Source organism: Saccostrea cucullata, unplaced genomic scaffold, assembly GCF_032062105.1.
Source record: "Saccostrea cucullata isolate Sc308-1 unplaced genomic scaffold, CSIRO_AGI_Scuc_v1 ctg65, whole genome shotgun sequence".
Taxonomy (NCBI): Eukaryota; Metazoa; Mollusca; class Bivalvia; order Ostreida; family Ostreidae; genus Saccostrea; species Saccostrea cuccullata.
In genome coordinates, this window is record NW_026938807.1 from 407,110 (window position 1) to 419,042 (window position 11,933).

At 32.7% G+C, this 11,933-nt stretch overlaps 2 protein-coding genes across 2 annotated transcripts; both read left to right on the plus strand.

Annotated features, from left to right (window-relative positions):
* The first annotated feature begins 49 nt into the window (after positions 1-49).
* Positions 50-6,636, plus strand: LOC134251408 (derlin-1-like). The gene is made up of 8 exons (XM_062733817.1): positions 50-330; positions 1,058-1,169; positions 1,615-1,679; positions 1,843-1,869; positions 3,592-3,687; positions 4,266-4,318; positions 5,393-5,503; positions 5,969-6,636. The coding sequence occupies exons 1-8, from the start codon at positions 172-174 to the stop codon at positions 6,105-6,107; spliced, it is 762 nt and encodes a 253-aa protein (XP_062589801.1). The 5' UTR covers positions 50-171; the 3' UTR covers positions 6,108-6,636.
* Positions 6,637-7,697: 1,061 nt separating this feature from the next.
* Positions 7,698-10,858, plus strand: LOC134251421 (alpha-ketoglutarate-dependent 2,4-dichlorophenoxyacetate dioxygenase-like; the record flags this gene model as incomplete). Its single annotated transcript, XM_062733830.1, has 4 exons — positions 7,698-8,106; positions 8,362-8,501; positions 8,713-8,868; positions 10,134-10,858. Coding segments are annotated over 4 exons (852 nt in total), but the record flags the coding sequence as incomplete, so codon positions are not given.
* Between the last annotated feature and the right edge of the window lie 1,075 nt (positions 10,859-11,933).

The window sequence follows — 11,933 nt, forward strand, 5'->3', positions numbered from 1 at the left end:
TTTTTTTTCGTTTTAGCAAATATAATTACTAAATTTTACATATGGTACTTCCGGTTTTGAAACCAAGTTTGTTTTGGTTTAGGACACGTCAGATAATTATTTTTTTGTAGATTGTGTGATTTGGTACATTTAAAAAGACGTTGTAGCGTCAGAAATTAACTAAGAAGAAAGATGGCATCAAACGATATAGGGGACTGGTATCGAGGAATTCCTCAGATGACAAAATACTGGTTTACCGGTTCAGTGGTGGTTCCACTGGTAGCAAGATTTGGACTAATTAACCCTAGGAATCTTATTCTTATATTCGAAAGTGTGTTTTATAAATTCCAGGTAAATCAAAAAAGTGATGGCTTTATGGTTTAAGCTCACTAGAACGCATAGAAATATTCCGAGGGAAGTAAATTGTCTTGCAGTAAGAAAAGAGATATACATTTTTAGAAAATATATTGCTCGACCGGGAATCGAACCCGGGATCCCTATATTACTAGTCAGGTGCTCTACCACTGAGCTACCCAGGCCAATATTCATGGTCTTTATAGCCCGAACTACTACAGTCGTAATATTCTAGTTAATGGAAACTGCATATGGAACTACTACGGTCGTACTATTCTAGTTCATGGAAACTGCATGGTTTTGTGTTCCATTACATTCTAGTAATTTCTCTTTTGTGTAAGGTTAACTCACCGAGAGACATAAATTTATGTCTCCAATTTAATAAGTTTATTACATTCTTATTGTATCAAGTCAAGTTAGTCAACTCATATTAATCTGATAGATTCGTAGTCAACTTAAACAAAATCCAATGAAATCAAGCAATGAAGTTTTGATAAAAATATCACTTAGACTAACAAAATAAAAATTTCACATTTTTTGTGGCCGAAATCATGTAAAACCAATCATATTTTGTGATATTGAGTAATTGCATATGATAAAGCATCTACAATAATGACGAGATACATTTGTATATTGAAGGCAACTAAGTAAGCAAGGAATGTTAAGCTTAAATGTTCACAAAGACATGGAATTCCTTATTTTGTTCTATTTTGTTCTATTGCAGATCTGGAGACCTGTGACAGCTGTTTTATTTTACCCAATATCTGGACCCAGTGGATTCCACTATCTGATGAACCTTTATTTCTTATATTCATATTCTACAAGACTTGAAACAGGTTAATGAACTTAAATTTGATTTCAAATTAACGGAGCTTTTCCTAGCGTGTATCAATACACTGTAATAGCTATTTCCACCGTTAACAGTCATAAGAAAAAAATATTCTATTTAATATTCAGTATTTTCCTGGAAAATTCCCATCTATTCTTACAGAGTTAATAATAATACAGTAAAACGTTTAATTTGGCCACCACTGGTTTCAAAGAAATTTGCCGTATAAGACGACAACATATAAAATCACTGAAATTGTTGAAAGGGACTTGACGTTAACATCATATTAGACAAGATTTCAGAATACATAACATCCAGAATAGACAAGTTTAAGTGTACTATATTTTAAATGACAGTGTACTGTCTTTTGTTGATATTCCTGGGTTTTTTTTTTCCACTCATTAAATATGTGTGGTTTCTTTTTAAAAGTTCTCATGCATCTTATTTTCCAGGTATATTTGATGGGAAACCTGCAGAGATGGCATTTCTGCTCATTTTCAACTGGTTGTCTCTTGTTGTATCCTTCAAGAATATTCCTGAAATTATAACAAGTACATTGTACATGTAGTATCATTTTTTTGTTACTGTAGAACAATTCGTTCTATATTACTGTACAATAACCATTTTCCTTATTCCATAAATTTGGTTTTTATGAATTTTATCCTTAACCCTATAAACAGATAATTGGATTTGCTGCAGAAATGTGGGTTAGTACTTTTAATTCATAATATATAAATTAGGCTTGAATTAAAAATTTCTTTGTTTCCCCTAACCTGACCCTAAATTCTCAAGTTGGGTCGGTAGGTAGGTAAACAATTTTATTTTCTGACAGCATCTTTGTGAAATACATTCTAAAATTTAATGGAAAATTACATATTTATAAATAAGAAAAGTACAAAAGAAAGTGATTTGTGAACAAAATGCTAAGTATCATACATATGCCGTTTAAAAGCAAAATTCATGATTAATTAATTCAGAACTGTAATTTAGATGAACTTGTGAAATATCTCACGCTATTACATTTATATAAATCGAATGAAAAAAGACAAGATTCTCAAATACGCAAAGACTGGACATCCGAGTATATTTTTTCAAACCTTCAATCACCCTCCAGTGCTTATAGACAGTCATTGTACTTTTTTGAGGGCCATGAGATTTGCAGCGGTTCTAGAGCATTTTGCTTTAGAGTTAAGACATAAGTGGCTAATTTTAAGTCGCAGGTTTAAATACCAATGAGGAACGTTGAAAACGGTCCTTCAAAAGGGACCATAAAAACTTTTGTCCAGTGTCGCAGAAGATGCTGGCCCAAAAAAGATCCCACTGCTTAATGGCAAAAAAGTGCATAGTACATCCAAATTTGGAGCAATGGGGAAATGTTCAAATGTCCCAACAAATCTCGAAGGGATTAAAAGCAAAGAAACAACCAATCTTCAAGGGCCTGATTAAAGAAAATGACACTGGACGTCTCAGGAAGTTGAATTATGATTTCAAAACTATTTGGAAAGAGTATTTAAACAATATTTAAATGAACCAAACCGAATCTACAAATGATAAAAATGCTATATAAAACAATGTCATAGTCACGAAGTTTAACCCGTAAATGAAGGCATGAAAAAGTACAACTGAATTATATTTATCAGGATGAATATGCAGACATATTTACCAACTCCTATGATGCCATAATGGCATAAAGTTAACATAGGAACATAGATGAATTGTTTATCAGATAAAAACTCAAATTAAATAAAATGCAGTGAAATTGAATGATGTGTTCACTAGGTGGGCCTCTCATCTGCTCATGAGGCTGGCCTTTCCATGTATTACGTACCTGAAATTCAACATACAGATTCGTTTGTTCGTTGTTTACCATCCCTTTCGAAAATTTATTCACTCACATGGAGACACCAAGACACCTCCGAAACTCTTAATTAGTCATTGTAAATTTTATTATCAAATTGTTTCAAGAGTGAAGAATTCTAGTTAGCAAAAGGCATAAGATTGAGACATGGCCGTTGTTTTATGAAGAACTTCTCTGTAATCACATCTGGGCGCTATTTTGTTTCCATCAAATGCTTGAAAATCACAGTAGAACAATGTCGGTTGTTCTGATAAAAACTGATTTTGATGAAATTGTATTTTATAAAACTTGGTTGACAATAAAAAAAATTTTGCATCATCTTATTTAAAAAAAATCTTTTCAGTCGGCGCGTTTTAGTCGGGTCGGTCGCGTTAGGGGAAACAAAGGTATTTTTTATTTTGGCCTTAGAGGAAAATGTCATATAGTTGCAAGTAAATTTGGAAAGATAAAATCAAACCTTATCTTCAATATTAATAAATATATATCCAAAGATCTTTAAACTTGGAAACATGATTTACTGTATATATTTTACATACATATATCTATTTAATGTGCTGTCTTTGTTCTGTAGATTTTAATGGATCCCATGGTGTTAAGTGTACTGTATGTCTGGTGTCAACTTAACAAAGATATGATTGTGTCTTTCTGGTTTGGAACACAATTCAAGGTTTGTTTTTGTTTTGTTTTACCAAAATAAGGCTTTAAATATATTATAAGATAGTCCATTATTATGAACCACAGTGTCCATATATCCTTTACTCAGCCTGTTATTGCTGTAAACAGATTGATATAATATTTCAATGAGGGTAAAGTACAACACATATCTAGAAATGTACAGCTAATAGACAGGGAGTGTGTGGGTAAAGCCTTTACTAAAGGGCATATGGATATTTTGGTACACTGATGAAGGTTACAGTCAGGAACTCAAATTTACAGGTCAAGGTCAAAAAGATAGACTGTTGGTATGTAATAAGTAAAATATTTTATGTGGTAACTTACCTCTATTGTCTCTCCTTATACATGTATTTGCCAAACAGGTGGAGGAGATGGCAAATGGGAGGGTTATGAGAACAAAGGTCAAGGTCATATACATGATTAAGTTCAAAACTCATTGATTGGACCATACTGCATATTTCTGTTTGAGTCTGAAGAGGTGAACAATAGAATCTTGCAAAAATTAATCTTTTACTCTTATGTTATTGTTCTCTGTATTCATCATTCTAAAATATGCTTATTATTTTTCAGGCTATGTATCTCCCATGGGTCCTATTAGCCTTTAATATGATTATTGGACAAGGGTAAGTTTTGCGATTATACTATTAGTTCTCTTTTTCTACTGCAAGTGTGGATATAAATTTTTGACTTACATTAACTTAGCTTAGCTTGATACAGTATATTGAATTATAAATCTAAGTAATTTCCATGGTGGAGAATGATTTTCCATAGTAAAGAAATTCAAATTCTTACAATGCATAATATTTCATATAGTACTCATATTTAAAAAAAATAGCAACAGAGAAATAGTAATAAAATTTTGGAGCTGTCAAAGGCATTTTTATGCCCCCCTTGGAAGAAGGGAGGGCATATTGCTTTGCTGCTGACTGTCGGTCGGTATGTCGGTCCTTTTAGTTTCCGTTCATTTTCTTCACAACCGTTGCACATACTGAAATGAAATTTGGTATACAGATTAACCAGGTAAATTTCTAGGTCAAGTGTATATTTTTGGTACAATCGCACTATTTTTGACAGAGTTATGCCCCTTGGACTTAAAAAAATTCCACTTATTTGCAGTTTCCATTCATTTTCTTCGCAGAGGTTGCACATACTGAAAAGAAATTTATAATATAGATTTATCAACTGAATATCCAGGTCAAGTTTTGTTTTGGGTACATTCGCACCATTTTTGTCAGAGTTGCCCCTTGGACCTAGAAAAATTCCACTTATTTGCAGTTTCCATTCATTTTCTTTGCAGAGGTTACACATATTGAAATTAAATTTATTATAAAGATTTATCAGCTGAATATCTAGGTCAAGTTCTGTTTTGGGTACGATCACGCCATTTTTGTCAGAGTTATGCCCCTTGGACCTAGAAAAATTCCACTTATTTGCAGTTTCCATTCATTTTCTTTGCAGAGGTTACACATATTGAAATAAAATTTATAATATAGATTTATCAGCTGAATATCTGGGTCAGCTTCTGACCTTGGACTTGGAAAAATTTCAATTTTGGAGAGGGGGCATAAGTGTTTTACAAACATCTCTTGTTTTTAAAAAATTTTGATTTCAAGGTAAAAAAGAATTTATTTAGCTTGAAAGGCTCTTTTAGCCATATTTGGATAAAGTTTGTGAGAAATATATCTTTTATTTTACAGAGGACTAACAGAACTTGTTGGCATCATTGTGGGACATCTTTATTTCTTCCTCATGTTTAAATATCCACAAGACTTCGGAGGAGCAAGACTTATTTCAGTACCTAACATACTGTAAGTTAATCATGGACATGTAATGACATATTAACAAGGGGGAATTACTGAAAAAAAAATTTTGACCAAAAAAAAGAATAAATATTTTTTGTAAATATCACCTGATTATGGAATTAATACACTAGCAAGAAAGAAGATACTTGAATTTTAAACTTAAAAAGAATTTTTTCTTGACTGAATGTGTAGCATAATTTTGTAAATATCATGAGAGAGGAAAGAATTTTTTACTCTGTGTTGTACTTATGAATCACTCTTTATGTAAATGACCACTAAAGACTTTTGTTTTAATCACACAATATTAAAAATATGCCTTAGGCCCTAACTTTATAAAAGAATTTGGAAAAATATTGATTTTTGAAGAGGAACACTTAACTGCAGACCAAACAATATCGTGTATACTAAGTAAAACATTTTGGTTTGTTAGAATCTACCAATAAACTAATTTACACCTCTTTTCTTTATCAGGTACAAATATTTTCCAAACAGAAGAGGAGGCGTGTCAGGGTTTGGAATTCCCCCCTCAAGTCGGCGGCAGGCCCCTGATAACAATGGAGATAATCACCGGCACCACTGGGGGAGGGGCCAAAATCTGGGAGGAAACTAACGACTCATTATGTGCTGTCATATCATATGTCTTATCAACAAAATCTGTGTCATTTACGGAAAGAATTTTATGGGTTTTGAATGAATATCGTGAGATTTTTTAAGAAAACTCTTTGATGCCTGCCGTTATGTTCTAATGTAGCTTGTTCACACTGAAGTGTCATTCCTTGATCTATACATGTATTGTGATGGACATTGTACATTGTAAGGTTAGCTGACTGAGATATTTTAAATTATTTGATGATTACTGTGTTCGTGGGTTTCATTTGATGCAGTCATATTGATTGTGAGGATATGTTTGGACATTTTGTACATATACCAATTGTACTTCTGTTCCCAAAATTTAAGTGAGCTTTATTATATTGCCTGTCTGGTAACATTTAAATATTTATTATATTTGATCTACAGTATGGAGAATTCATTTCAGAATTCAGAAAGATTAAGATGCAAGCTAGTATACATGTATGTACATGTTTGTGAATTACATGTAATTATGAAATGATTTAATAAAATTAAACATGTCAGAAAAATTTCCAGTGTTTGAAACAGTTGGATGTCTTTTGATGCCAGATAACACATTTAAAATCCATTTTTTCAAAACATTTAAATAGTTTGGCGATTGTAATTAAAAGATTGACTACATATGTCATTTATACTAGGTAAAAAAAATTGTACATGTATACCTTGGGGGTACATTGTTGCTCTTAAAAGTAGTTTAATATTCATATAGTGATATGTAGTCTTTAAAAAGAGTTAGGCTTAAATATGGATAGTCCAGTGAGATTTTTTTTAAAATGCCTCATTTTATTTAAAATTCCTTTGACCAGACGTGCTAATTCAAATAGTACAATAAATTAAGCATCATATTTACTGAAAGAAAGAAGATGAACATCCCAATCACTATATATATATATTATACCCTCCCACTTTTCAAGCAGGTATAAAAATTTCTTACCTAGTCTCACCTACCTATACGGACCAAATATTTCAGGCCAAGTCAGGAGAGGGAAACAAGCAGTTTTCAAAAGTTGGCCTGAGAAGTGAGGTTCTGATATTTGTATAATGTCGATGGAAATAATTAAATAAACCTTTGGATAAATGTATATATATAATTATATAATCATCCAATTTTATACTTGTGACAGCTTGCAGGCATGATAAACTATAAGTCATTTAAATATAACTTAATGCATACAGTGTTGATTCAAGGTGGTAAAATAATGTTTCTTTGATCAATAGATCTATAGAGTGCGACTCTGGCATGCTAGATCAAAGTATATAATATATACTTTTGACTTGGATGCAGCATACTAGGGAGTTGAACTATAAGGTTTTTGTTTTTAGGAGTGGCCAACAATACGGATTTATTTATAATGATATAGAGAAGGAAATTTATTTAAAAAGGAAAGTTTAAAGATCATAACTGAGTTACGAGTGCCTCAGGTAAGCGTTTTGGCCCATGGACCTCTTATAAAAGGAAAACGTTATTTACTCTAAATTAAAAAAAGGAAGGAAAAAGCATTCAAATTTAATTTAATGTAAAATGCAGGAGTACGGGCCTGGCTCTGGAATGAATTTATGTGCAAGTTAATTTATCTGTGGAAGTCTCCAGAATGTCTACTTTCACTTTCACATCATGAAGGAACTTGGAAAGATTGTTGACGTCAAAGATGTGAATTTGAATGGACCAGTCTCAGAGGAAGTTGTTAACCTAATTAAGAAGGAAGTACATGAACATGTTTTATTGATTTTCAAAAATCAGGGGTTAATTAGCGGTGATCGTCAAGTGGAAATAAGCAAATGGTTCGGGGACTTGGAATCCACATTTTACAAACACCCAAGATCGCCTCATCCTGATGTTTTCCGTGTGTCCAATAATGAGGAGGAGGGGTGCACGAACGTGGGGCGGACGGGATGGCACATAGACGGAAGTTTTATGAGAGAGCCATTCAAAATGTCACTCTATCACATGGTTGCAGTCCCCAAAAGGGGTGATACTGGTTTGTCATTTTACCATGTTTACACTCAGTTTATCTTCTTTTATTTACCATGTTTACACTCAGTTTATCTTCTTTTTGTATAGATATTCACCAGCTGGTCACCCTTTGTGCTAAAATTTTCAAGGCCTGCTATGATTTCCAGAACTATTGAATCTACTAACACATATTAAATGCTTAATTAAGTTTTAAGGTATTGATAATTCTACAAAAATGTAAATGTACCCCTGTTGTACTTATAATTTCTACTGTTTACAGCATTTGTACCACTGACAGACTTGATCGAGAGTCTACAGCCAGAAGTAAGAGACCGGTGGGAGAGGCTTTATATGGTTAGTGACCGACGGTCTAAGTCCACTCATCCTCTGATTTACCCTCACCCTGTCACTAAGAAACCAGTAAGTTACAGCATTGCATGGCAAGGTGTCACCTCTGGCCTATTACATTATTATTGAATTAAAATAAATAAATATTGATTAGTTTCAGTTTCTGTTAGGAGAAGGGATAAATTATTTGGTGCATTTACTTTCTTCTACATATCTAAATGATATATATCATTTATGTAATGCACCGAGAGAGGCTTCCGATATTGTATAATTTTTACTGCAGACGCTGTGTTTTCACCTGGGAATGACCGACGCTTTTATGTGGGATGCTGGAACTGACAAAGAGAGGATGACAGACTGGCCCGAAACTAAACACATTCTGATGGAGATCCACCAAGAAATCGAGAAAGGCAACAGGAACCTGGTTTACTCACATAAGGTAAACTTACAAGGGCACCTAAATGATTAGGTTAGAGAGGTTGTGTATTCCCTCATTTGTCTTTTCGCTCTTAAATTTATGCCTTAAGATCAGAGATCACTACATTCATAATCCCATATCTAGTAATGAAGATAAGTTGATAGCTCAAACTTTTTGACAAAAAGATACCTAATGAGCTGAAGCTCACCAGAGCAGAAAACAAAACTTACCGGTAAATTTGAAGTTACTGAAAACCAGTAAGTTAATATCTATGAATGTTCGCGGGTTTGTAAAGGCAGCACATGGATCAGAATTCGGTGAATTAACACTTTTTTATAATTAAGTAACACTAATAAATCGGAAAAGTCAAAAATAAAACTTTTGCTATAATTATGCATTCTATAGACTTCAATGGGACTTATACTACAGGAAGCACTTCACCACGGGACGTCTATTATTAGAAAATATGCCTTAATAAAAAAGTGAAAAGTTCAACACTAGGATAATTAATTTCAATATGTAATAATAGTTATGTAAAAACATCTCTGTACCATGAAAAGTGCTGCTAGAATCCTACTGTCCTATCACAGGAATTAATCAACACTTTCAGACAAAACCTTCCCAAACTTTTTACATTTTGTTCATAACATCGAAAAAAATGCATCAATTCCCGTAAACCATACGATTCTAGCAGCACTATCCAAAAACAATAGAATAAGAACTGTAGATAGAAACAAAAAATAACTTTCAAGGTATGCGGCGTAGTGTTGAACTTTTGCATCTTTTTTGTTACGAACGACAGAGGAAAGGCTGACCGGCAAGTAAACACCCTCCCTGCTTTAATTTTACGAAGAAATTGTAGAATTATATTACCATACCTTATTCATAAGCTTTATTCCCACATGAATCACACATGATATTCATTCTAAATGCTTTTAAATTCCGATTTCTTGTGCTTGTTTACATGAATTCTCGTTACGTTTCACTTTCACTCTGCTACTGCATGATCAACAGTTATGACGTCACGGAATTGGTATTTAACCCCTATGATAACTACAGAGACCCAGAAACGACAAAATTCCGTTTATATTGTGCCTATGCATATTTCGATTGATTTTTACGACCTGAAATCAATTTTAGATATCGATTTTAAGAAATTGTTATCTCTAAACTTCATGTCATAAAGCTTACTATGACGTCATATCATATAAGCAAGTAGAATATTTGGTTGTAACCTTAACATACCTGCGTTTATTACGATGTTTATAATAAGATGTTTCTTACAGTGGGAACAAGGGGATTTTATCATCTCTGACAACCTGGCTGTGGGACATGAAGCTTCACCGGAGACTCAGTTCCCTGTATCAGAAGTGGGCCTGCGTATTCTACATCGAACCACAGTCAAAGGAACTAACATTCCCACCAAATCTTAAATTTAGTTTTACATACAATGTTTCCTAATTAAGAAAAGTAATATATGCATAATTATATATAATAGCTGTGAAATCTCTTACTACCAGTAGTAAATAGTTTGATTAGTGCCCTAGTTTGAGTGCTTCTCCTTGTGGAATATATCAAAACGTGCTTTCTAGTCAAAGTTTAAAGACCTTGGTTAGTAACCTTGACTTTAAAATACTTCTTCATTCCTTTATATAGCCAGTGATATACAATTCCAAAGATAAACTGCCTCTATAAATGCAAATTCATTATGGTACGGGTATTGATCTACCAGAATCAAGTTTAACAAGTTTTTATGCCTTGCTTTTTATCAGTGGGTATAAAATTAACATGAAAAAATATCATATTGGTAGAAATGATTTAAATGTAATGACACAATTTCTAGAAAGGCAAAAAGGAAGAAGTGTATGTGATAGCAACTCGCAGTATTGAAATTTTTAGTAGTTGGCTTCTTTTTATTCATCCCTGCTTCATAGATAGTGAATGTGGATGCTAGATTATTTGTTAATAATGTATATATGAGAGATGCGTGTTGATTTATTTACATTTTTTTATCATGCCCCATCCATTTTCTGTCCTTTTGTCTGTCCACTCATCGTAATATTGATTAATCACTTGATCTTTGCTGTATTTACATGCAAAAGCAAGGCAAAATTTCATTAAATTTGATTATTGATTTATATATCTTTTATATTAATATAATCTACCGGTACATAAGAATTAATTTTTCTGGAGTAGACAGTCTAACATAATTAAATAGAAATAAAGTTTTTGTGAAGGAAAAATACTTTTAAAGATTTGTTCAACTCTGTTTTCATAGAAACGAGATGTTTTCTCTAAATCCACACACTGATACATATTGGTAAGAGTTATTAAACTGTGTCCAAATTTTTTAACCCTGGCCTCACTAATAATTGTTTTACATAATTCTGTATATGAAAAACAAGAGGCCCAAGGGCCTTGAATTGCTCTTCTGATAAATTGTACAATCGATCACTTCTATTAGAAGCCTCCAACTCTATTAGTATCATAAGACCCAAAATGCATCAGCTGACAAAGTTTGATAATATTTTAGCCAGTTAAGACTGAATGTATTATAGAATAATTATTAAATACCATAAATGGTAGCCCTTGGGCCAAGGATACACTGTGACAAATTTGAAACTGATTGGCCAAGGGGTTCTTGAGTTATGTCCCATATTCTAAAAAGTTTATGCACACCGCACTAAAAACATATAAGGAAAAAAAACTATTTTAACTTTATCATGTTATGCCTCTATTATCTCTGGATGATTATGGTGCATTGACTGCATTCTTTTCCATATTGCAATACAATGAACCTAGGGGCTTCTATGCTTTGGACATACATGTTCTAGTTTTACAAATGCATCATTTTATTCCTTTTTTATGGATTACAGAAATGAAATTTTTGAGGAATTTACAATGGTTTTCTTCACTGTTTGTCCAAGAAGTCTGAATTTGAACCATGCTTTAAGTCAAAGTATCTTTTCAGATACATATATGCATTACTTTGAACTCCTGCATCTTACCTTTAAATCTGTGAAAACATTGTTTTACTTCTATTCTTAAAAAAAATGTTTTTAATAAGATTTTGTTATGGCATACAG